The sequence below is a fragment of the Meriones unguiculatus genome, chromosome 1, assembly GCF_030254825.1.
Source record: "Meriones unguiculatus strain TT.TT164.6M chromosome 1, Bangor_MerUng_6.1, whole genome shotgun sequence".
Taxonomy (NCBI): domain Eukaryota; kingdom Metazoa; phylum Chordata; class Mammalia; order Rodentia; family Muridae; genus Meriones; species Meriones unguiculatus.
In genome coordinates, this window is record NC_083349.1 from 91,945,459 (window position 1) to 91,971,705 (window position 26,247).

A 26,247-nucleotide genomic window follows, 5' to 3' on the forward strand; every position below is an offset into this window, starting at 1 on the left:
GTGTGCCTGCGGCCGGGAGGTCGGATGGAGGAAACAGGTCCTTCAAGGCAAGCGAAAGGAAAGCCACGCTGCCTCCTGGCGCAGTTGCCAGGAGAACGCGGCCGGAGCAGCAACGGCAAAAGCCGCACCGCGTCCCGGCTGCGAGAGCAAGTGACGCATTGCAGGTACAAACCAGCCAATCAGAAGCCGGCTCAACGAGGCTCGCGGCGAGCGCCGCCGCCGCGGTGCTCCTCCGCGCCGCAAAGTAGCGCCTCCCGGGCGCGATCCCACCGGCCTTTTAACGGCTTGCCTGGGAGTGAAACCCACTTACGTCATCCGTTCCCCCGCTCCGCTTTATCTGTTGCCTCGTCTGCCAAGTGGCCGTGGAGAGAGGGGTCTCCCGGAGAGGCGGGGGGGGGAGGGGCTGGCCGGGACTCGTTCGCTAGGTTCCGTTATCTAGCGTGAGGCGGAGGGATCTGGCGGAGGGAGGCGGAGGGAGGTGTTTATGAGGCGCTGGGGGCGGAGGAGGAGAATTAGTCCGAGTGGAGCGAGCGAGCCGAGCGGTTGTGTGGTTGCGTCTCGGAAACCGGTAGCCCTTGCAGCATGGTGAGTGCGTAGCTGCGAGGCCGGCGCCCCGCCGCTGGGGGAGAGACGCTGAAGCGAGCCGGCCGAAGAGGGGCGCTCCCCTCCGGGACACCGAGGAGCAGCCGTCTCCGCCAGAGGGGATGGCGCAGAAGAGGCCGGGCGGCCCCGCGGCGGCGATGTCGCAGGTGTCCGCCGCCCGGCCTCCCCCGGGTTCCCTCCGCGGAGCCGGGGGCCCGCCGAGGGGGGCGAGCGCGCGGCGCCCGCGGCCGCGGCGGCCCGGAAGGTCGGCCCCGGGGGCCCGGCCGCAGCCCGCCGGCCGCCGGCCCCGAGCGCGGGCGCCAGGAAGCGCCTTTGTCCGCCGGGCCGCCATGCGCGGGGGGCGGGGGAGGGCGGGGAGGAGCGCGGGCCCCCGGGGCGAGCGGCCGCCGTTAGCCCGCGTCCCCGCGAGCCGGGCCGGGCGGGGGCCGCCGCCGGGGCGGGGTGGGCGCGCGGGCCCCGCGGCCGCCGCCCGGGGCCGCCCGCCTCGCGCCCCGGCCGCCGCGCTGGCACCTGCGGGACTGCGGGGGTCGGGGCGGCCCGCGGCGCTGCGGGGCTGGGCGGGCGGGGGAGGGGACCCCGGCGGCGGCCCGCTCCATCTGGTGCCGGCTTCCGCTACCCAGGCTGGATGCCTCGCTTTTCTTCTTCTTTTTTTTAATTTTTATTTTTAGTCTCTCATCGAAGAAAACAAGCTGTATGCCCGAGGTCGGGCGCTTTCTTGACGCACCACAGCTCGGAAAGGGAGAGGCGTCGGGTTAGGGTCCCGGCGGCGCCGTGGCCCGCCGCGGAAGCCAGCCAGGGAGAGCAGCAGTTCAGGGGCGGGTCGCCACATTCCTGAGTCCTCAGGTGCACTCCTGCTCACCTCCACCGCGCGCGGCTGCCCTGGAAACGGCTTGAGTTGCGGTGTGGAAGTTGCCATCTGATCTTAGTTCTTAGAGCTACAGTTCTTTTATACCATAATGGCTGTCAAGGATTGGACAGTAAAAGAGAATGCAGGAAATTTTAGGGAAAAAGAAATTAGATAAGAGCCGCCTCTTGTCTCCTGTAAAAAATAAAAAAAAGTTAATGAGGGTGATAATTTGCAGTACTTTACTCCCTCTGCCAAGTGGTTACAGCAATGGGTGTGTCCAGGAGGCAAGGTGACATCTTAAACAGTAGTTGGGGATCCCTGCCAACTGAAACCTCCAGCCTACTTGGGTGTGGAGAGGGTTCACCTTGGTGAGTTCTTTGCGTTTTGAGATACATATATATGTACACAATATATATAATAACTTCTGAATTTTAATATGCTGGCTGAATTTGTTCTTCGTAAGATGAAACAGGATGTCAATTATAGGCATGAAATTGACATTCCCAGTTGTGTAATAATTTCTTTAGTTAGTATAGGATTTAAATTTTTATTGGAAAATTATAATTTATATCTTACTGTGGCCTTTCCAGTTTATAGTTAAATTCATCATTGATACATGGAGGGTTTTTGTTAAATTGACAACTTTATGATATATTAGACTTTATGTGACTTTAAGTGACTTTATGATATATTAGACTCTTACATTCTGAGGGCTCTGTTAAACAAGATTATTCTGTAGGGATATCTGTATATAGAAATGATTACAAAGCTCTTGAAATTGCATGTAGTCGATGTATTTTTATTGGAATATCATTTATTGGAAGGGATGTATTTTATTGAAGTCAGGGTAATACAAGGTGTGAAGAGGTAGAAAATGTTTGGAATGTGTCATTCTATTAAGCTTAAAAATCTTTTTTAGGCCCCAAAACTAAAAGAATTTGCTTTGTCTCCATTATAATAAACTTTTAGCTTCAACTAGAATTTAGGTGTTTAGTAAGAATCAGGTTCCTGATTTTTATGAAGTTTTGTTCCGCTGGTTTCTCTTTGGCTCAAGATTTGTTGCAGTAAGGTGCCATTCTGTCAGCGTAAAGACCTCCTTTATTCTACAGAAATAACTTAAGACTGGTTTTGATGCAGGTAAAAGAAATAATTTATATAATTGTAGAAATTATATATGATGCCTTTGTTGTGTCTTAAGTAGCATTTGGGGGAATGAACAGATAGAATGAAGATGCAGCGTTTCTGTTCACTTTAAAGCCCATGGATTCAAATTTATTCAGATGAATACAGTAGATTTTTTTTAAAGCAAAAACAAAAAAACTTAGGCCATTTTGAGTGCTGCTTAGAAAATGCTTTAAATGTTCATAATGCATTCAGTTCAGGTGACTTTGTAATGTAGATTAATTTCTAGATAAAGATAAACAATGGTAACCCAAAATGCAGGATGTAGTTCAGTAGGTTGGGGTGGTAACAGGAAGTACAGTGGAAACCTCTGGAATGACAAGAAGAGCAGGAGGAATTACATCAACAGTTGCAGAATTTAGAGTTAAAAACTAGTTATCTCTCCAGTGAATTAGTCTTCACCTTATTGAGATAAACACATGTTAATGAGCTTGTATTTTCCCAAAAGTATAATTGTGGTTCTAAGAAAATGGCACTCTGCGTAGACAGAAGAATAGTTGGAAAGATTGAGTGCCAGGAAGTCTTAAGCTCTTGATTTTAGGAGTTTTTATTCTAGAACTTAATTGGTCAAGTTTATTTTAAAACCTTCCTTCATTCAAGAAAGAATACTTCTCATAAAACCTTGGAAGCAAGCAAAGTTGAGAGATTTTCAATTTAGCTGAGAAATTTAGTGTCTGTGTGCCTTGTTCATTCCTTGAAGGTAATTTTTGTACTGTGTTCTAAGATTACCTGTAGACAGGGACCTGAACTGGATTGTTTCGGGGGCTGAAATTTGACCTTGTAAGCCAATTTAAGACTGTTAGAAGATTTATTAATTGTTAATGTCTTCCTGAGGCGTTATCTTTTATATATACACATATAAGCCACCATCACCAATCTTGTTGAAAATAAAATCTGTGTAGTCAGTTGCTGCTTTCCTAAGCTAATTCATAACATGCATTCCTTCCGATTTTTTTACACACCACAGTGCTTTCTCTTTAACCTAAAATAATTTCAGTTGATTTCACATGCCTCGCTTTGTTTTTAGGGTGCTGCTTGTGCCTTTTGGTTTCAGTATGTAGCAAGTAAGTTTCTTAAAGTTAAAGTGGAGCATAGTGAGGTTAGCTGTTAAAGGCTTTGAATACATTTTACTGTCTTTATGGAAACTGAGTTTGGTTAATTTATATACATTGATAGCTAATCATTAGCTACATAGTGTTGTAGAGTCATGTGCAAGGTCATACAGCTTCTAAAACCAGAGTGCTGAGGGATTGGTACTTAGAAGGGGTAGCAGAAGATCCAGTTTTTTAAATCTTAGGGTCTTGTGAACTTGAACATAATTGATGGCATTTCAGTTTTAAGTAAACTAACTCCTTGGTGTCCCCCCCTCCTTTTTTTTTTCTCCTCCATACTAGGACTTGAACCCAGGATCTTACATGCTCGGCAAACACTATATTGATGAGCCTACATCCCTAGTTTGTCCTTGTTTTGTTTTAAAGAGAAATACATTTACTTTATAGTATGGTTAAGTTGAATGTTACTTTTCAAATTAATATCTTGTGTAACTCAGACTGGCCTTCAGCTGATGACCATACTGCCATGGATCAAATCAAAATTGTTGAGGAGGAAAATTCTCTTCTGGGTTCCTTTTCAAATCTTTATGCTGTGCCCTAGAGAAGAGAAATATGTGAGGCCATTATGTAAAAGTACAACTTTTCCTCAGGGATAAGTTCACGTAAAACATGAGGAACCAAGCTTTTTACTCCCTAAGAAAATAGATTAATCATGGTACATGATTGTAAGGTACATGTTGTTAAGTATTTTAGTATTTTAGTTATTTTGGTGTTTATTTATTTTTCAAGACCAGGTCTCACTGTGTACCTCCCTCTGTTTGGCACTATGTAGACCAGGCTGGTCTGGAACTCGAGATGGTCCTGCCTCTGCCTCCCAAGTGCCATACACCTGGCTTCTTGGTGGGATTTTAAATTAACATTAGTTTGGCAGTACTGCCTAGAACCAAATAACTGTTAGTTGTACTATTGTTACATACATATGTGTGTACTGATAAGCAATAAAATTTTTACAGGTGAAGGCTGTAACAAGAAACTGTATTTTGTTTCAAATCCTGTATTTTTTGCATTTGCCTGTTAGGTAGTGGTGCTTCTCACCCCTTTAGGTTTGATGGCAGTTTTTAGTAATTTGATTTTTAAAAGTTGCTATGGGAGGTTAGTTTAAATTTGGGAATTTATACCAGGTGGTGGCACACATCTTTATTAGCACTTGGGAGGCAGAGGCAGGAGGATCTCTGAGAATACTAGGTCCAGGACAGCCAAGGATAGGTCTGCTGAAACCCTGTCTTAAAAAGAAAACTGTTGTGATATATATTTGCAATTACATATTTATATATATGTAATTGTAAATAAAATTTAGGTTTTTAAAAGTTTTAAGTTATTCTTAGGTATTTGGCATAATTCTTGGAGTCAGACTTGCTTAGCTATGGAGTTAAACCAATATGTATTCATTCTGCCTATCCATTGTGTTCTAGGGACAACTGAACTGAATAAAGCTCATAGCAAGTCAGGGATCTTGAAGATTTTAATCTGCATATTTGTAAATCATTAACCTACCTTTTTGGTCTTCTTGTAGGCTGACCAACTGACTGAAGAGCAGATTGCAGGTAAGAAATACCCTGCTGGATTATATCCATTGGACTTACTGTATGTTGAATAACAAAACTCAAGAATCTTAGATGAAATAATTGCCTTTGATGTACGTCGTGAGTGTATGAATACAGTGGTTGAACCTGCTTTGACAGGTGCGAATGTATGAGAAAGTGAAAATAGAGACATGCCCATTGGTAGTGGTGTTTTAACCTTTATTTTTTGTTTTTTACTACTATCCAAAAGGCATGTAACTTCAAATTAATTACAAGAATGAAAGGGATCCAATAGTATGTATCGTAACCAAAATTGAAAGTCAGAAAAAATGAACATTGAATTTATCCTGACTTTAAGTTAATTTAATAGATTAAGCAATCCCTAATCTCTACAAGACTGATAAATCTCCAGAATCCAAAGTTTGAGTGCAAACAAGACACCATTAATAGAAGATTGCACATTCTACCTCATACACTGATGGGTTGTGGCCACAATGTTCAGACAACAAAAATACTGTATAAAAGTTACTTCTGATACCAGGCGTGGTGGTGCACGCATTTATTCCCAGCACTCAGGCAGAGGCAGGCAGATCTCTGAGTTCGAGGCCAGCCTAATCTACATGTAGCCAGGGTTTCACAGAAAAAAAACGAACAAAAAAAACATTGCTTCTGGTTATGTGTAGATGTACATATATATGACACACGAACTACTTTGTAGTTGAAACATTTCTAGCCCCAAGCATTTCAGATAAGCAATATTCACTCTACATAATTGATTGGCAAGTAACAATTTTACTAAAGAAAAAAACTTTTAACAAATATCAGTGGTTTTCTGGTTTCTTTTCAGATTTTATAACTTTTACAAATGCTACAGTAATTTTGATTTTTTACTTTAAAAGCTGTGACAGCTATTAAACTAAACCTTTTGGGAGAAAAGAATGAAATTATTGCATACAATTTGTCTTTATGCTGTGTGTACTATTTACCTGCCAGGACTTTTGGTTTTGTTCTAATATTTTGAGAAGATTCAAAGAAATGTGGGTGCTTGCCTTGTGTTCTCTGTTTCAGAATACAAGGCCTTACTGTAAAAGTACTGGCTGGCCTTGAACTCATTAAATCCTGCCTCCTGAATGCATCAACTATAGGTGTCACCACTGTACATGGCCTCATTAGACTTTCATCAGCAATTTAACTGTTACTGTTCTTCCCAGTATTCAGGGGCATTCGCTAGGTGTCTGAGTGGTCCAGTTTGTTTTTACTCCTCTGGTGCTGGAGATTGAATCTAGGGCCCTGAGCATACCAATCATATGCTCTAATGCTGAGAATATCCCTCTAACACTTGAATTTGGGGGATAGTTTAACTGTATAGCTCAGGTTGGCCTTGAACATTCTCTAAAGGTTTGGAATTCATGCTTCAACTCCTGAATTCTCTGGCATACTCTACTACCTGAGCATTTTAAAGCTTGACTATATCTTTCATTTAAAGTAAATGTACCTACCGTTCCTGTAAATACACAGAATCCTGAAAGCTGTTAGAAATCACTAGTCCTCAAATATTTGATGACTATAAAATAAAAGGTACTAGATTTAGGACCAAATTTAAACAGTTTTTTTTTTAACTGTTAATTGTCTAATTTGATTTAAATTTAGTATTTACTTTTGTAGGTTGGTGAGGTATAGCTAGTGTGTATTTTGAAGCAATAAGGGAGAGTTACATCATTGGTTGAGTTGTACCATTTTATTTGTTATGGTGTTGAATAGTCAGAGCCAAACATGCTAAACAACTCCAACCTTAGTTACATCACTAAAGGACCAAGATTTTTATTTTTATTTTTTGTCGACTGTTTTCATGTGCTTTACACCCTTTGGAGGACTAACTTAGGCTAACATTTTCTTTCTGAAATGCTGACTCATGAATATGCCCTTTGTTTCTCAATATTACTGGTCAAATATTGTTCCCTCCTACTCACAGCAGACATTTTATGGTAGAGAACTTATTGATTTAAAGTTTTTATCATATTTGGTCCTCCTAAATATATAGAAGAAAAATTTTAAATGCTTTCTGTATCAGAAATGGTCCGTGTAATAGGATCTTGTCTTCTGTCTATGACTGGTAGTTAAGTTCTTGATGGAGTTTGTGGCATATATATGCCCATAATCCCAACACTTTGGAACTGAAGCAGTGGACTCACAAGTTTGAGGTCAGCCTAAACTAAACAGCTAGATAGCTTCTATCCTAAAATTGGCTTACAGATTTCTAAGTCCATTCTTTTGACTTGGTTTTTACTGAACTTTTTAGAGTAGAGAAACCAAAGTTTTATGAAGCCGGGTGCAGTTGTGCTGACTGCCTAAAGCCCTATGCCCAATGTATTAAGTACTGAATCGGTGGTTTTTGAATGGGTAGCTTAACTCTGCATAGTACCCCCATAGCACTAGTGTCTGTCCTCTCCAAGGCCTTCCTCTTGAAGTTCAAGGTCTGCTTCAGAGGCACAATATTTTTTCCTTATAACTGGTGAACAGTAATATTCTAGAGTCTAAAGTCTACTTGTTCTACTTGTTGGCCAGCTGGGGACGTGTAATACAACATTATATGAACAGTTGAAGCTATTTTTATTCTCCGGCTGTAATAATCACTACTATAGATTTGTTTAGAAATTCTAACAGTAAATAACTTAGTCTAGAAAAAAAAACCCTACTTGTTCAGGTGAAATAAGTAAAAAAGTTTATGTTGCTTTATGAATACCCCATTCTAGCATGGTGTTAGAAACCTGTTAATTTTGTTACACTTCTGTCTGCACTTTAGTTATTGTTTGACTTATGAAAGACTGGTAGAAGAAGGTACTTTTAAAAATGAAGTCTACCTAAGGTTAAGATTTGTTTATTATTTATACAGTATTCTTCCTGTCAGCAGGCCAGAAGTAGGCACCGGAACTCACTATAGATGGTTATGGCCACAATGTGGTTGCTGGGAATTGAACTCAGGACCTTTGGAAGAACAGCCCAGTGCTTTTAACCTCTGAGCCATCTCTCCAACTTCTAGGGTCCAGATTTGATTAAAATAATAACCTTACTCAATTTATAGTCATAGCTGACATAATGACAAAAGGTCTGCTAATGAGACTTTTGACAGGCCATTCAGCTTTTCCTTTGTTGTAGTAATTATTTTGGAGCTAATGAATGAATATAATAAACAATTCTGAGTTCTAAAAATTTCAGCATTGGCATAACTAGAATAATTTGGAGAGGTCTCTTTATGCCTTTTACATAAAGGATAGCTGTGACATTCAGTATTTCTATTGTATATTTAACTTCTAGCTCCTGGATTTGTATTTCTGATTATGATTGAGAATTACTGCTTAGAATAAATAAAACGCTTATATGTGTGTACAGATTGTACTGGTATTGAAAGGCAAATGAAGTAAGGCAGATAGAATATAAAATGTATATTTTGAGATGTAGATCATAAGAGTAGAGCGGTCTTCCCTGTGGTGGTGGCCCACACCTTCAATCACAACACTGAAGAGGCAGATCTTTTGAGTTCAAGGACAGAGAAGACTACAGGGAGAAAACCTTGTCTTGAAAAAACAATAGAGAGCCTTTGGTATAAGAATATAAATTTGGCCTTTAAATAATGTTATTAGTTCCTTTATTGTGTGCATAAATTAGCAGGTATAACTTGAATACTCTTTTTGGTCTGAGACAAGACACAGGCTGCCTTCTAGTTCATGATCCTCCTGCCCCAGTCTTCCCCATTCTGTGATTACAGTGTGCACTACTGTGGCCTGGCCCATGGATGTGTTTTAAACCTTTGACATTTAGGATACAGAAACTTAAGCCTTCTGTTTCCTACAATTTAGCTTAGTTAAACTGTATAATAGCTTGATTCTTGCTCCTTAAACGTTGGGAGTTTATGCATTTAAATGATGTTAAAAGATGGTTAGAGCTGTATGTGATGATATCCAATGTAATATAAATAAGTACGTAACTCTTAAGTATTTTTAATCTTTTAATAATTTAGTAGGTGATGCTGTGCCTACACTGTTTCTAGATAATTTGTACATCTTGTTTGTGAAAAGGCACTTCGAGCTTTTTAAAGAAGTATATGAATTTAGTGAATTAGTCTTCATCAAATCCTGTTTGTAGGTGGGGAATGCCTTGATTTCTATAGTAATTAGGTTGATGTGGGTTAGTACCCTGTACAATTATTCAATTATTGCAGTCAATTCCTAATTAAGCTTCTGATTGATAATAGATGAGTTCCTCAGGAAATAAATATTTAAATATACCAGAACTGTTTGTACATGTGGAGAGAATGTAATGGGTAACTACAAATCTAAATAAAAAGCTAAGCACTTGTTTTGTGCTGAATAAAGTAACATGGTGTTCCAAAAAGGTAATAGGATCTGGTAATTGTGTGGGTAATTTTCACAAAATAACTCAATTAGGCAGTTTTTAATAGTACAAGCAAACGAGCAGAGCTTTGAACCAAAGAATTAGTTGCAGAAGTGGAGAAAAGAATCAATAGCATTTAATACAACTTATTTATAGGCTTCAGAGGGGACCAGTTAAAGTGACTTTCCTGGTGTTTGCTTATGACCCTGGAATTGCTGAGGATTAGAGAATTTAATACATATCTTGGTTGAGGTCAACCAACAGAAACCATTTTTTTTGGGCAGTCAGAAAGGTGAGGAGATTCAGGTCTTTGCTTTGAGAGGGCATGGACGAAATAAGCAGAGATTAAAAGGATAAAACTTGTAACATTTGGCCATAAAAACAAACAAAAACAGCTATGTCAGTGTAAGTGGGGAGGAAAATCAAAATGTTCTTTTAGAAGCCAGGAAAGTTGAATTTTGGCATCTCATTTGAATTAGTCAGTTTAAGCAGCAAGTTTTCAGCTGGTGAATTTGGGCTATAAATATCAATAATGGGTTGATACAGATAAGTGTTTGAATAATGGCACTCCAATTGAAAAAGAAACTGATAAAATATGAAACCTTATATCCATGAACATACTTTTTTATATGTCAGTTAACAAAGTCTGTGGAGATATAGATGAGTCTAGAGATGATAGGAAATAGAATTGGAGAGTGTAAGTTGGAACAGATAGACAAGCATTATACCATTTTTTAAACAGATTAGATACAGTTTCACACAGCAGAGTTTAGTGGCTCATAAACTTAGAAACTGCTTTTTTGTTTGCTGATAGTCTAATCTGTTTAGAAAATATCTTGTGGAGTAGTAGTTTTGTTACTGTCTATTCGTGTGGCCTTGGGAGTACCATATTTAATTTCTTAATTTCTTTACCTGAAGATAAAAGTGTTGCTCCACACATTTCCTGATACCAGTTTAATTAGAAGAACATAATTGCAATTTTATAAGATCTTTAAGGATATTTCACTTTATTCCAAGCTTGAAGTTTTCTATTCAAAATTGCCTTTGTTCTCCATAATACTTAGATCTAAGTGAACATTGATAGCCTAAACCATCATTAATTCCATTATTTGATGATAGTCCTTTTTTGCTATTCGAAAACTAGCCCATTTAATTTTCTGAAGTGCTTGCTTTGAATTTAGTATTTTGTTGATTTCAGACATTATTAACCTTTGAAGCTCTCTTTAAACACCTGTCTGTATTTTGGATTTTCCTGAGATTTTTTTTAACTCCCTGGTAGATGAATATGAACACATAATGGTTTGGTTGGCCAAAGATTTGGACAAATTATTACAAAAGTATTCCCATCAAATTTATTAAGAATTACCTTAGATTAGGAATCAAAACTCCATTTGAAATGCTGAATATCTTTGCTTTCTTGAAGAGTTTAATGCATTTTATGGGGTAGAGTTTTGTTTTTGTTATTAACCAGTATGTTTGGATTTTTGGTCTTTCCTACAGAATTCAAAGAAGCTTTTTCACTATTTGACAAGGATGGTGATGGGACTATAACAACAAAGGAACTGGGCACTGTGATGAGATCTCTTGGGCAGAACCCCACAGAAGCAGAGCTGCAAGACATGATTAATGAAGTAGATGCAGATGGTATGTATTTGGGGGAGGCTGGAGGGCTTGTCACATAGATAGATGTTTGCATTCTATTTCATGTTTATATGGACTATTTTCAGGTAATGGCACAATTGATTTCCCTGAATTTCTGACAATGATGGCAAGAAAAATGAAAGACACAGACAGTGAAGAAGAAATTAGAGAAGCATTCCGTGTGTTTGATAAGGTAAGGCTCAAGGACTGAATGGAATGAAATGAGTAGGACCTATCTCTAATCTTTATGGAAATTCTGATGATTCGCCAACAGAAATGTCATGTGAATGCTCTTAAGAAATCAATGTAAACTTGAGATTGCAAGTTACAATCTTTCTTGCGAAGGATACATACATTGTATGCCTTTGGAACCAGGGAATAGCAGCCTGAATATAGAGACTTCCTATTTAATGACATTTACAATCAACCAAGTGTGGGTTCACTTTATTTGAACCCCCCCCCCACACACACACAGTTTCTTTTCCCTGTGTAGCCCTGGTTATCTTGGGATTCGCTTTGTAGACCAGGCTGGCTATGAACTCAGAGATATGCCTGCCTCTGTCTCCCAAGTGCTGGGATTAGAGGTGTGCATCACAATTACCCTCGCTTTATGTGAATTTATAGAGCCTACTTTTCTAGCAAGAAAATTGGAATTGAAACATTACTCGGGTGTTGTGCTGCACTCTTTTGTAGGATGGCAATGGCTACATTAGTGCAGCAGAGCTTCGCCATGTGATGACAAACCTTGGAGAGAAGCTGACAGATGAAGAGGTTGATGAAATGATCAGGGAAGCAGATATTGATGGTGATGGTCAGGTAAACTACGAAGGTAAGTCACAATTGCTGCCACATGCTGATTCGAAGTTAAAGTTACCGAGGATGTTTCAGAGCGGATCAGAAATCTTTACCTCCCAAAATTTGGATGCTAAAGTAGTTCTCACTAAACTTGTCACTTAAAATGTTGTCTGCCAACAAGACTACAATGACTCACCTAAGAACTTTGACTGTCAGTTCCACGCCTGCACCTAGAAAATCGACATTTTAATAAGGTATTAACATTTGAATGGAACTGTACAGTTTTTGTAGAAGGTGGTGGGGTAATTTGGAAAGTTTGAAATTTTACTGTGAATTTCCTAAAGTGAAATTAATAGACTTTGTATCTAACTAGGTTCTGTTTTCCTTTCTGACTCCAGTCTGAAACTGAATTCAAAAGTATCTTAGGGTTACTTGGAACTTGAGGGTGTACACCCATTTGCAGGAAGCAGCGCTTTTAGAAACAAAGAATTTCCAGGGATCAATCTTTGCCTTCCACTTTTCACTTTGTACTGAAGTTACAATATTGACTTCTGACCCAGCAGACACGAAATTCAAGTCTAAATTAAGTCAGGAATGCTCTCCCATTCCCACTGCTGGGGCCTTGCATATACTTGGCAAGCATTGCACCAGTGAACTATATCCCACAGCCCCAACATACACCAAATAATTGCCTCATGTTTAATGATCCCAAATAATAGTGATTTTTGAAGTTCCAACTTTAGCTGTAAGCAGACTTTCCTGTTACTTGGTAATTCTAGAAAAGGAATAGAAAATGCAGTTTAGTAATTATGATTGTTTTTTTTTTTTCCTTTGTCATTGACTCACATTTTTGTTTCTTTTTTTCAGAGTTTGTACAAATGATGACAGCAAAGTGAAGACATTGTACAGAATGTGTTAAATTTCTTGTACAAAATTGTTTATTTGCCTTTTCTTTGTTTGTAACTTATCTGTAAAAGGTTTCCCCCTACTGTCAAAAAAATATGCATGTATAGTAATTAGGACTTCATTCCTCCATGTTTTCTTCCCTTATCTTACTGTCATTGTCAAACCTTATTTTAGGAAATTGATCAAGTAACATGTTGCATGTGGCTTACTCTGGATATATCCAAGCCCTTCTGCACATCTACACTTAGATGGAGTTGTCAAATGAGGGAACATCTGGGTTATGCCTTTTCTAAAGTAGTTTTTAGGAGCTGTCAGCATGTTGTTGTTGAAGTGTGGACTGTGGACAGTCAACAATATGTACTTAAAAGTTGCACTATTGCAAAACGGGTGTTTTATCCAGGTACTCGTACACTATTTTTTTGTACTGCTGGTATTGTACCAGAAACATGTTCTTTTATTGTTACTTGCTTTTTAAACTTTGTTTAGCCACTTAAAGAAAATCTGCTTATGGCACAATTTGCCTCAAATCCATTCCAAGTTGTATATTTGTTTTCCAATAAAAAAGATTAACAATTTACCCTATTGTTGCTTTGAATCTGAGTGATTTAATAACTATTGGTGTCTAATTTTGTGGACTGTATGGAATTGCTTTCTCTTTGGTGTAATTGAGTTGTGGTTTTGAGATAGAATCTTGCTAGGAACTTCCTGTCTGCCTTACTCTTAAAAAGATTAAAAGCCCTTTTATGGCTGGGTGTGATGCCACACAACTTTAATCCCAGCACTTTGGAGGCAGAGGCAGGTGGGTCCCTGAGTTCAGGGGCCAACCTGGTGCCTGATACACATAGTGAATTCCAGGCCAGATTGGACTCTAGTGAGACTGTCTCCAAGAAGAAAAAGAAAACCCTTTTATAAATGAACCTTTTGTATATGCTACATATTTAGGGTTTGCCATCTTTTATTTTAATTAAAAATTTTGTAGATGAATGTGTATGAGTGTTTGCCTGTATGTGTGTGCACCACATGTGTGCCTAGTGGCCTCAGCATTCAGAAGAGGGCACCAGATGCCCAGAACCAAAGTTTGCAAATGGTTTTGCACCACCACATAGGTGCTGGGAACCCAAACTGGAGGTCCTCTGTAAGCACAGATGTGTTCTTAACTGCTGAACCACTAACTTCCTCACCCTTGCTTTCTACCTTTTAAGTAGTTGTGACTTGAAAGTAGGTAATTGAAAGGATACTATGATTTACCTTTATTTCTTAGTTTATCAGTATCCTGTTAACTAAAGAGAAATTTCAGTAGTAACTTCAGTTTGAGATTAAATTCATTGGGGTGTTTTTAGTAATTTGACTTTTTAAAACCAGCCATGGCAGGTTAGTTTAGATTTGGATAGTCTTAACTGGAAAAGGAAACTAGTTTTAAAGTTACTTTCAAGATGTATTTGACATAAACTTGGAGTCAAACTCTTCACCCTTCAGTTTAATATTACCCTTAGAACCCAAGAAATTTTAGGAAATTTTTTAGAGCTAGCATTGGGCACTAAGCATTTTGTGGTTCTAGAGAGAGAGAACCTATTAAGCAGAAAGGAGATCTTCATGGTTCTATATACAATGGTAGTGGTGTTCTGTTTTTTATTTTACAGACTACCTCAATATATCCCAGGCCCCTAACTCTGAGCTCTGCCTTGAAGTTGTCCCCTGTCTCCTGTGGCAAGCACTAGGATGCTGCCCCATGCCCAAGCTGGAGGTAGACAGGGCTGTTGTATGCTAGACAAGCATGGCCTCAGCCCCAGCAGTGTTTCCTTAGCTAGGCTCAATTTGTTACTGGAAAAGTCCTTGCAATAACTGACCTATGTGTTCTGTTTTTGAAGTAAACTTTTTTTTTTTTTTTTTTTTTTTTGTCTGGGTGTCCCTGTCTTTGCACTTACATACTTTGTGTGAATTTCTGGACTTGTCTGTACCTTCTTATTTTTCAGTCTCTAGGGGTCTCAGTCCCTAGTCTGCTGAGCCAGTTTCACAGGCTCAGCCAAAATAAGACTCAAATGAAGCACAGGGCGAGCGTGGTTACTCTTTACACTTGAGAGTCTATCTTCATCTTAATCATGTAACCTCTACTCATTTTAAACTTGGTTTCTGGTGCTTTTAAAAAATGGTAAATTATGAGAAGCCGAGTGTAGTGAGTGTCTACCCTTGGCGCTTGGAGAAGTGGAGGTCTGGGCTGCAGGAGATTGAAAAGAATCCTAGTATTTTGGAGAAATTAGATGAAATGCCAGCTTTTCCAGGTTAACAGTTACCAAGGAGCTGGTGACCTGCTGCTCATCAGGTATGTGCTTGCCACATGAGCCTGCTGAGGAGGACCCAGAACCCACATGTCAACAGAAGGAGAGGCCGGTTCCAGAGGTGCAACATGAATGTGCATGCACACAGAAGAGGAATTCTTAAAGCTGGCCAAGCTTTCCTTCCTGTCCTGGAGCCTTTCAACAAAACCAAAGAACATCATACAGTGCTTTGCCTCCATGCATGTCTGTGTACTGTATGTGCCTGGGCCCCCAGGAGGCCTAAGAGGCCACCACATCCCAGACAACTGGAAGCCACCAACCTGGGACCTCCGGAACAGTGGCCAGTGCTCTTAACCACTGAGTCACTTCCCCAGCTGTGAATACCAACTTTTGAAAAGGACCCACTAGCTAAGTTAAATTGGTACCAAGTACCAAACTGCCTGTCCTCTTGTGTCCCTGATTTTGTTTCTGTGTGTGTGTGTGTGTGTGTGTGTGTGTGTGTGTGTCCCAGCATTTAAATAGAAGTCCCAGGACAACTTTTGACAGTCAATTCTCTGCTCATACCATCTTTGTCCCAGGGACATCAAATTCAAGATCATCAGACTTGGCAGCCTCTGGAACTATTTTTTTTTGCTCTCAGGTCGCTCCTGGCCCTGAGAATATTATTTTAGATCATTTGTGTGTCGAGTATTTTGCGTGCATGTAAGTATGCACACCTTGTGTCCCTTGTGCCTGCAGAGGTCAGAGGCTGTCTCTGGGAACGTAACCTGGGTTCTCTGGAAAAGCAGAAAGGCTCTTAGCTGTGGAGCCCTTCCTGCAAGCCCAGATTCAGATGGCTTTAGGAAACAATGTGAGGGAGAAACAATGGAGTCCTCTCACTCCTGAAGTTGGTGATGGGAAATGGAAACTGAATTCTCCTCAGGGCAGCAGAGCTTTGAAGCCAGATCTGGATTTGAATTCTGGGGCTTCCGTTTTTGGTGGTGTCACCAAGTTGCTGTCCTCATTCTTCGAATGGAGCTAATTAACTCCTGCTTTGTGGCGTTGCTGTGACTGAGTTGTAATATAGTGGAGCCCTTGGATATAATAGGTACTCCATAAATGGAAATAAAGGTGGAAACCCCTTTTTAAAACATAACCCTTCTAGGTTGAGAAGCTTCAAGTCAGGAGAGTCCCAGAGGGCAAAAAGGTGAGTGGTCTGCTTTCACAGCTAGTATTCGGGATCACCTCCACTCCAGCCCCAAGGTGGGCGGGCTAAATACGCCTGCCGCTCCCCTCTCTAGGCTGTGGGGTTGGGGTTAATTTGTGAGGTAACGGTGGAGCCTATGGGTACCATCAGGTGTAAGCAAGCCTGTCGTGTCATCTATCCATGCCTAAGAACTCGAGTAATTTCACAGACTTCTATAGTTTATGACACAGGCGTGACCATATGAAAGAACGGCCGCTGAACCTGCTTCGCTGCCCCACCCCGACCCCTGCTCAGTGCGCTTCCTTCTCCCCTCTACTAGAGGTGACCTGCAGGATTCCGCACAGTTCTTTCAAGCGCGCAGGCTCGGTGATCGGCGGGTGCCCGCGCCTCCTAGCAACCGGCTGCCAGCCCTTGCCTAGGAGGTCGCAATGGTCGATCCCGCCATTACCATCAACCCCTCCACAGTACCAAGAGAAGATGTGGGACAGGAATCACCCCTTCCGACCTCGGTAGGGTAGCCTGCCCCTTGTGGCCCCACAGCCTGGTCTCGGGGAGACCCAGTGCCTTTTCCTCATCACTATTTCCAGGTCTGCTAGCTGCTTAGCCTTCTGGCTGAGGTTCTTACCTGGCCTGTACCTGATTCTTTCTTGGTTTCATTTGATTATGATTTGATTTCCTTTTCCTGCCGCCTCCCTTACCTTCTCTCTCAGCCTTTTTTCTTTTTGTATTTCCCCCAACCGCTTGCTTCAATAGAGTGCTAGATTTCCTGCCCTTTCTTTTCCTTCTGTTAACGAACTGTGTGGAGTCGATGCTCTGGCCTGCCTCTCACTTTACCAGTTTTAAAAATAAATTTGGGGGAAGGATGTTTAGCCTATTACTTATTTTCTCCTTTAAAACGAACCTAAAATGATAGACGGTCTGGTTATAAATCACTTGCGTGGGCCAACTGGACAGCTTCTTTCTTCTGTGCTGGTCCTGCTCCTCCCCTCATTCCCGCCCTCCTCCTTTCTCTGCTTTGGAGGAAGATGTGAAAACCCTGACTTGACCCACCTGGGAACATTTTCTTTCTAGCTGCAAGTGAAAATCAAGAGGAATCTAATAAAAGAATGTCCTCGGTGAAAAGAGGTTGGCTCAGATGGATAGCATGGCATATCAAAACCATGGAAACTCTTTTGGCTTGCAGAGAAATGGGCACATTTCATAGCAGCACGATTGAACTCATGAAGTTGATTTTAGTTAGAAGACAGAGTAAAGTACATCCATTATATTTTTTTAACCAATTTTTCTGTTTAGTTCATTCTTGCTTTAGATACTCCTCTTTCATAAGGAATATTATAACCTGAAAGTAGAGTTTGATATTTTAATGATTTGTAATGACACACACACATACACAAACCTAAACACCTGTGGACAGTGAGAATGAAGACTGCAAATGCAGACTCCTAAGTCTGCAAGCAATCACATAGATTGCTTGCTGCAGAAACAAGAAACCACTGGAAACTGAGTCATACCCAAAATCTGTTTCTTTTTTTTTAATTAATTAATTAATTTGATTATTTATTTATTACAGTTTATTCTCTTTGGATCCCAGCTTTAGCCCCCTTCCACAAAATCTGTTTCTTAACTTGGCAGATGAGATGTTAAAAATAAAACCCACCATGTATCAGCAGTGACTTGATAATGGCCGTGGGTGTGTATCTTCCTCTCCTGAATCTTCTTAAGAAAAGGGGTCTTGTTTTGTAGCCCCCTGGCTGGCCTGGAGTTCACTGTGTAGAACCAGGCTGGCCTAGAACTCACAGAGATCCATCTGCCTCTATGTCCTTGACTCAAGGTACGCAGCACCACATCTCCACACCCAGCTACTGTTTATTTTTATATTTCTGCGAGGAAGCTTAATTCATAAAGGTTGGTTGAGCTCAGTGCATTTAGCCACTGGGCAATGGAGCTGTGGCCAAACATCAAATTTTGTTTTATCTAATGTTCTTTTAACATCTCTGTGAGATAAGGATATTTATTTTAATTTCACCAAAGGGATTTTAGATACTTAAGACCACTTAATATCCTAACAACTTAAGGAAATAGTATGGGCAGAATGTATCATTATATAGCTCTCATTTTTATAATGATAGCTAATTGGCTTGGTACAGGTGATTTAGTTTCGTCAAGTAAATATCTTATACGTCATGTTTAATTTCGAGAGATCACCTTCTAAACAAATAAGCAGATTTTGTGTTTGCTCATAGAAACAAATCCGGAAGAGTTCAGCTCTTGATAGAGAAGGATGGTGGAGGGTAACATTAACGGTGTGTATACCCTTCCGTTTCCGTTCTTTCTGTCCCCAGTAAGGTTGTAACCCGTCTTGCTTTTTCAGTCAGCAACATGGAACTGTGAGAAAACACGGTTTGTTCAGCTCTGCCTGGGTTACATTTCCACTTGTAATTTTAGGATTAACCTATGAATGAGAAATGAGCTTTAAGTGTTGAATGTAGTAAGAGCTCAGGAAGTGGAACAGCTCTAGGGATCCCGGTGCTTAGCAGAGTGTTGAGCTGAGGTCAACCTACAATGGGACGGTCTGGGTCACATCCAGTGTGCAAAGGGGACTTGCCTTCAGATTTTATCACACGGGGCAGAGAAGCTTGTTAACATGGTGCCCTAGTCAGGGTCACTATTGCTTTGATGAACATGGGGAGGGAAGGGTTTATTTCAGCTCACACTTCCGGGGAATAGTCCATCACTGTGGGAAGTCAGGGGAGGAATCTGGAGGCAGGAGCTGATGCAGAGGCCATGGAGGGGTGCTGCTTACTGGCTGGCTCCCCATGGCTTGCTCAGCCTGCTTCCTTATGTAACCCAGGACCACAAGCCTAGGAATGGAACCACCAACAGTAGGCTGGGCCCTCCCCCATCAATCACTAATTTAGAAAAATGCCCTCCAGTCAGATCTTATTCTCTCAGTTAAGGTTTCCTCCTTTCAGATAACTCCAGCTTGTGTCAAATTGACTCAAGACTAGCCAGCTCGAATGGTCAGTGTATAAAATACATAGACACGAGCTGGCAGCGCGTGAGAGAATGGCCAGCTCGCTTGCTGAAAGTGCAATTTAAAGTACCAAACCTCTTTTTGGCCTTAGCAGACCATGTGCCCTGCCAGTTCTTGCTGAGGCTGGCATTATATTTCACCTCACTCTTAAGGCTTGTTAAAAACATCATCTCTGCTAGACAACATGGGAGCCGTTAGCTAGCCAGTGAACTGTGCTCTGTGTTCACTTACTGGGCTGCAGTCTGTGGCCCAAGAATTACAACCAGATACTCGTTACTTTTCAACAAGGGTAACTTTGGGACTAGTGAGAACATTGAGTAGATGCAGGTGCCTGCCACTAATGCTGAGGACCTGAGTTCAGTCCCCAGTTCCCAAGTGGTAGAAGGAGAAAACGGACTTTTTGTCCTCTGACCTCTACCCGCACACTGTGATACATGGCAACACTCACTCCACAAACACAAAAAGAAATAAATAAATATATAAAATGTGACTTTTTTTTTTCTTAGGTAGGGTTTCACTGTATAGCTTTGGCTGGTCTGGAACTCATTATGTAGACCAGGCTGGCCTTGGACTCAGAGTTCTGAAGTTAAATGTAGTGCCCAGCAAACAATCTTGATGCTTTTGAAATATTCCTCTCTCAAGAATGTTTGGGGGACAGGGTGGCCGGAGAGATGGCTCAGCAGTTAAGAGCATTTGCTGCTCTTACAGTGGACCTGGATCCAGTTCCTGGCATCTACATGGTAGCTCACAATTGTCTACAAGTTCAGTTCCAGAAGTCCTACTCTGACTTTTGTGGGCACCAGACATGCACGCAGGCGAACACTGATACACACTTTTTATCTAGCATTTGGGAGGCACAGGCAGGCAGATTTTTATGAATTCAGGGCATAGCCAGGGCTACATAGTGAGATCCTGTCTCAAAACAAACAAAAGAAAGCACTGGTTTCCATAAAATAAAATAAATAAAGAGCACTTGTTAAAACTGATAAAATCTTCTTAAATTTAGAGACAAATGGCACATAGAAATGACCCTTCAAGGATGGTGCTTTAGGGGAAACCACAGGACTACGAAGTGGTCTTACAACTGGTGTTAATTTCCTGCAGAATACTCCAATACCTGGCACTTACCACTTAAAGACGTTTCTTGAAGAATCCCTATTAAACCCAGTGAAAGCAACCTACAATTTTAAGAATGAAGGAAGGAAAAGGATACCGCTTGTGCAGAGAAACGACCCGGTCCCAACTGACCTCCCGCAGTACAAGCCTCCTGACTTCCTGGAGCTGTTGAAGAACCAGATGGCCTCGTATTCATTCAAAGACAAGCCCCGGCCAAACCCCAGCACACTGGTTGACAAAGACGAGGTAGGATATTACTGTCAGATAGTGTTTTGTGAGAAACATTGCCAAGAGCACACGTGAGGAAAAGGTGCTTTAGATGCAGAGTGTCTACCCAGCCCCTGAGGAACCCCCCCAGGATGTCTCATTCCCTATAGATACTGAGCAAGGCAGAAGATGGCTCAGCAGTCTGACCGCTTGCTGTTCTCCCAGAGGACCCAAGTTCGGTTCTCTGCACCCATGTCTAACAGACCACAATTGTAACTCCAGCTCCAGAGAAGCCAATGCCTCTGTGCTCACATCCACCCCCACCCCTCACACACACACACATGCACACATGCACCTATACAGAACATAAAAGCAAATAACGCTGGAAATGAAACAAGGGTTGTACGGCTTGCAAACGTGTCCGGTGAGATCTTTCCTGTGAGATGTTCAGGGAGCCAAAGCACAGAGTTGAGAGGTGAGTCCTGGCAGGACCCCCCCCTTCCCTGGGGACCCTCAAGGACCTGGCCTCGGGCCACACACTGGCCTCTTGAAGCAGTTGATGTGGTAGGTCCTCTTGGAAGAACTGCCTCAGTCCTGTTAGAGTGTTTTTAAAAAACTTTCTTTGCTAAGGTATAGCTCAGTATTGGAGCAGGTGCTCAGTATTCACAAAGTCCTGGCCTTGCTGGATCCTAGTACCAAAGCAAACTAGAAAAAAAAAAAAAATCTGGGAAGCACCCAGAGGAGGAGCATTTAGCTGGACCTTGATGTTTTCTTATATGTGATTTTTTTTCTTTTAAAGTTTTATTTTATCGTTGTGTGTGGCTGAATGAATGTGAGGAGAGGCCAGAGGTGCCGGGTCCCCCTGGGGCTGGAGTTACAGGCGGCTGTGAGCTGACTGACATGGGTGCTGGGAACTGAGCTCTGGTCCTCTTCAGGGCTCTTAGCCACTGAGCTGTCTCTCCAACCCCTGCGGATGAATCTCAGTGCTTACTCTCTTAGCTAAGTAGCTTGAAGTAGGCTAAGAGATGTTTTCTCTGTTTTACCTGTGAAACAGGCAATTGACCTCGCTCTGTAGCCCAGGCTGGCCCCTGCATCCTGAGTGCAAGGTTAAAGGTGTGCACCAGTAGGCTTAGCTCAAGGCAGCACTGAGGGCTTTGAACATAAAAGCAGCTGTCTTTCCCGTCTACCACTGGCTCTGCCCACAGTGAGGGAGCAGCCAGGGTGTTGGTAGCAGGACTCCACAGGATGTACTTCCCAGGCCTTTTTGAAGGGATGTGTGCTGAATAGGTCTCGTAGAGGGACCTCGACTCACTACTTGGAACTCAGTCTTTTTGGATCTCAGTTCTTTTTGTTTTAATAGTCCAAATGAAAAGAAGCTAACAATCCCATCAGTCCTCAAGATGCGCGGCCACTGGCTGAGAACAAAAGGTTGAAAGCTGGGGACAGTGGCACGTGCCTGTAATTCCAGACTGAGGCTGAGGCAGGAGGATCTCAAGTTACAATCGAGGTTGGCCTGCGTCATACTGTTTCTTCACTGGGTCATGGTGGCACACGCCCTTAGTCCCCGAAGTCGGGAGGCACAGGCAGGCAGATCTTTGTGAACATACTGTGCTCCAGTACAGCCAGGACTATAGAGAGAGATCTTGTCTCAACAACCAAATCCAGAACAAACAAACAAACAAACAAAAACCTGTCTTCCCAAACCAAAAATAAACAAGAGAGTTGTGTTTGCTGTGTGAACATAAAACCCTCGGCTGGCACACGAGCAGCATTGAGCCCCTTGCTAATGCTTCACAAACAAAGCGTGGACATAACAGACTGGTAACGGTTCGCTGGATAAATCTTCCCGTTTGCTTCACTGGACAAATACAAACACTGGGTTATCCTTAGCTTTCTGGCTTGACACATCAGGTAACCAAGCTACGCATGAGATCACTCTGGCTACCTTGTCGCCTGACTCATTTTCTGCCATTTACTTCCATCTGCTTCCTCTTTGGCTCTTTGGCCATCCCCAGGGGCCGGCCGAAGGCCCACGGTGGAAACAGCACCAGAAGGTGGTGGAAGTGTCAGGCAGAACCGAAAACTTTAACTAAAAGACCCATGAGTTTGGCTTTCCCAGAGGGTTGGCGAGGCCTTCTGCAAACACCCTTTTCTGCTTCTTCACTCTCCTTTCCCTTCTCCTCCCCACATCCCCCAGAGGACTACTGGGACAGGGGTCTGACACATCTATGACCTTCTCAGTTTTAACACAGTACACAGTATAGCTCATCTACACTGGTGGCTTTTTGTTTGTGGTTTTGGCATTTTGAGACATAAAAATGAGATCTCTGTCTCCCACCAGCCTGCTTTTCGCCCTGTATGGCACTAAGCCCCTGTTCCGAGGTTCCTCCCTTAATTCACTCACTGCCCTTCCCTGCCACCCCCTTAATGATTTCAGTGCCCACAGAGACTTGCCAACAGCCTGCCCTCCTGGTTTCTTCATCTCTCCTCTACCTCAGCCATTCCTCAGGGTTTTTTCCAAGACTCATAATTTCAGCCCTCCATAGTCTCTATGAGATGGTGCTTCTTCCCCAGCCACACTCTAGCATCCCCTCCCCCACTGCACCCGAACTTCCTGACTCTTCCACTTTTACCCACTTTCACCCTGCTCTCATCCCTCCTATGCTGCTCTTCATTACAAGCTTGAATTCTGTCGTTCGTCACCATGCCTTCGCCCCATATCCACTGTCGTCATCTCTTGCCACACCTTGGTTAGACCTAACCGCATACCTGGTAGCCGTGTTCATGTTCTTAAGGGACTCTGTCATTTGAAGTTCAAAACCACCAGTGAGCTCGAAGTGGGCTTCCTAGTTTGCACTCCCACTCTCCTACCTGGCCCCATCTCCCATCCTTCTTCCTCGGACACGACTTTCCAATCCCCAGGCTGGGTTTTCCTTCTCAGCCTTCTGGGGCGAGGGGTTGTTGTTAGGAGCCTTCTGCTCCTCTGTCCCAACATGTTCGTTTTGGAGTGCCCAGGCGCTCACACTCTCCCCCATCTACCTCCCTGGACGGTGAGCTCAGCCAGCCTCTAGGTGGTGAACACCACCTACTCGTTGGTGAATACCAGAATTCCTGCCTCCGGCCTGGAGGTCTCCCTCCCCCCTTCTGATCTCTTGCACTTGAATGGTGAATGCAAGGTTTCTCATCTCCAGCACTCCTGACGTTGTGGGGAAGTCTTGGTGTCAGAGGGCTGTTCTGCCTGTCCCTGATCTCTGCTGTCACTGATATTTTCCCTCCAAGCATTAATAACTAAAACCATCACTAAACATGGCCAGTGTCCCTGGTGGGCAGCAGTGCTCTGGCTCCTGACCCTGGGTGAGACACTTCTCAGGATTAACAGGCTTGTTGGGAGTGGAACTTCTTGCTCAATTTCTCCCTTAGCAAATTCATTATGGGCTGCAGAAATGTGACTGCTGTCCCTTTCCACAAATGTGCTGCTCCGTAGTCTGCAGCTCCACTGAACCCTTTGAATCGAATCCTTTGATTTTTCAGCATGGAGAATGAATCATGGTGTGTGTGTATGTGTGTGTGTGTGATTATCTGTGACTATCTGTTGCTCTTTTCTCTTCAAAATGCATTTTTGTGAATTTCCTGGTATCTGGAGTGAGTGTTCCCTTCCAGAGAAGGCCTGCTGTTTCCTTTTCAACCTTCGGGGAGTTGTTCAGAACACACGACTTCTGCGGCTCCCCTGTGGTGCAGAGCTTGCTCGGAACCTACCCTACAGCACGGAGCTAGCCCATGGTTACATTCCCTCCAGAGGGAGGTGCTTTCCTTTTTTATTCTGCTTGATATGAAGGCAACCCTGGGCAGTGAATTGGCAGCGGGGTGAGGTGGGAGGGATGACCCTCAGGAAATGTCCTTTTGGGGCCTCAAATGCGTATGGCTGGGGTTCCTCCAGATTACCCTGTCATTGGTTAGACTAGGCTTTGGCCTCTGGATACTCCTAGGGCTCTGACGTCCACCACACTCAGCTGTACGCCTATGCTCTGCTTCATCTGTTAGCAGCAAACATCATCAGGCCAGCGCTGGCTCTGGTCTGGAGTCTTATCCCCGTTACCTTCTCAGCACTGTCCTGTACGTGCTGGTTTAAGTGCTCGTATTTGTTTTTAGCATTTTGTCCTTTGTCCTTCCACTTTTTAGTTGCCTGTAATAAGAAGATTCATCTGAATGACCTAACCTGTCACTAGCAGGAAACAAGGCCTTCCAGAACCTTTCCCATACTATTTTGAACTCTTTACACATAATTTTGTCATCGTCACAGACAATCCTATGTACAGACACGTCCTTCGCGTTCACCCATGCCCTGCTGCCTGTGACATAGTGGCATTACTGAGGATGGCGCAGGCGGAGCTCTACGTCGAACCTTCTGTTCCAAGGCAGGGCAGCACTGTGCTGTGACACCCCCGACACCCCCAAGTTACCATCGTGAATGCGCCCTTTGTTATTTCAAACAAAAATGTGAGACTCAAGAACAGGCATTGAGGCTTGAAGCGGGGGGGGGGGGAGGGGAATTCAGTCCCAAGCCAGCTCACCACCAGGAAGAGTGTGGTTCGCCATCCCCAGACAATGAAGGGACAGGGGAAGCTCGTGGCACTGTCCAGCCTACAGCCAGCGACTGAGCGCTGAACACAGCCTGTCACCCAAAAGAAGGCGGAGCCACTGCCATGAAGACATAGCTTCTGAAAAATCCTGGCCACTCTCTTCCACACCTGCCTTCAAAGTGAGAACTAAACAGACATTCTGGTTTTCAAATGGGCAGAGGACAGGCGCTAGCAGCCCACAAGATAAACCACTGTCTGAAGGGCAAAGCCATACTGGGCTTCAACTCCTGATTCATCACAAAAGAATAGTGACAGTAAAGAAATGTCACCTGATGATCAAAAACTGCATGTGCAAAGAGGACATGAATGGGAAGGTCCGTCATTACTGATGTGAAGAGCTGCAATTTGGCAGCCTGGAAGTATTTAAAATACATGTCACCTTAACTGCACCAATGTGGAGCTAGGCTGTTTAGGGAGCATGCTCACACTAGAAGGATCTAGTCTCATACAGCTCCTAGGCATTGTTTGCATTTCATTTAATTAGAGGATTGATATAAACAAAGATCCTCATGCTTTCTGTGACAGCATCATTGTTAGGCAGCCCATTAAAAACAACGAGGCGTCGCTCTGAGAGCCGCCTAGGTTATTATTAAATGAAGAAAGTAAACATAAATGAATTTTACAGCCTAATCCATTTGTGCAAATGGAAAGAATGTACACTCAGGTGAGGCCGGCTTCCCCGTTTTCTTGAGAACTACTGTATCACTGTTAATGGTGACCCACACTGGGGAGCAGGCCTAACGTGGGCGGAAGAGACGCGCTCTGAGGTGCTTCAGTTGTTTCCAGT

General features: G+C 42.9%; 2 protein-coding genes across 2 annotated transcripts in view; both read left to right on the top strand.

Annotated features, from left to right (window-relative positions):
• Positions 1 to 441: 441 nt before the first annotated feature.
• Positions 442 to 13,578, top strand: Calm2 (calmodulin 2). Its single transcript, XM_021659826.2, has 6 exons — positions 442 to 585; positions 5,258 to 5,288; positions 11,160 to 11,303; positions 11,387 to 11,493; positions 11,994 to 12,129; positions 12,963 to 13,578. The coding sequence occupies exons 1-6, from the start codon at positions 583 to 585 to the stop codon at positions 12,989 to 12,991; spliced, it is 450 nt and encodes a 149-aa protein (XP_021515501.1). The 5' UTR covers positions 442 to 582; the 3' UTR covers positions 12,992 to 13,578.
• Positions 13,579 to 16,866: 3,288 nt separating this feature from the next.
• Positions 16,867 to 26,247, top strand: part of Stpg4 (sperm-tail PG-rich repeat containing 4) — a 45,699-nt gene continuing 36,318 nt past the window's right edge. Inside the window, exons 1-2 of the mRNA XM_060363335.1 lie at positions 16,867 to 16,972; positions 20,602 to 20,859. Coding sequence (XP_060219318.1) covers positions 16,892 to 16,972; positions 20,602 to 20,859 — 339 coding nt within the window. The 5' untranslated portion in view covers positions 16,867 to 16,891. The remainder of the gene's footprint in view (positions 16,973 to 20,601; positions 20,860 to 26,247) is intronic.

Coding starts and splice junctions, on each gene's coding strand:
- Calm2 (XM_021659826.2), top strand. Junction 11,304..11,386: donor TAATGAAGTAGATGCAGATG/GTATGTATTTGG, acceptor GACTATTTTCAG/GTAATGGCACAATTGATTTC. Junction 11,494..11,993: donor CATTCCGTGTGTTTGATAAG/GTAAGGCTCAAG, acceptor ACTCTTTTGTAG/GATGGCAATGGCTACATTAG.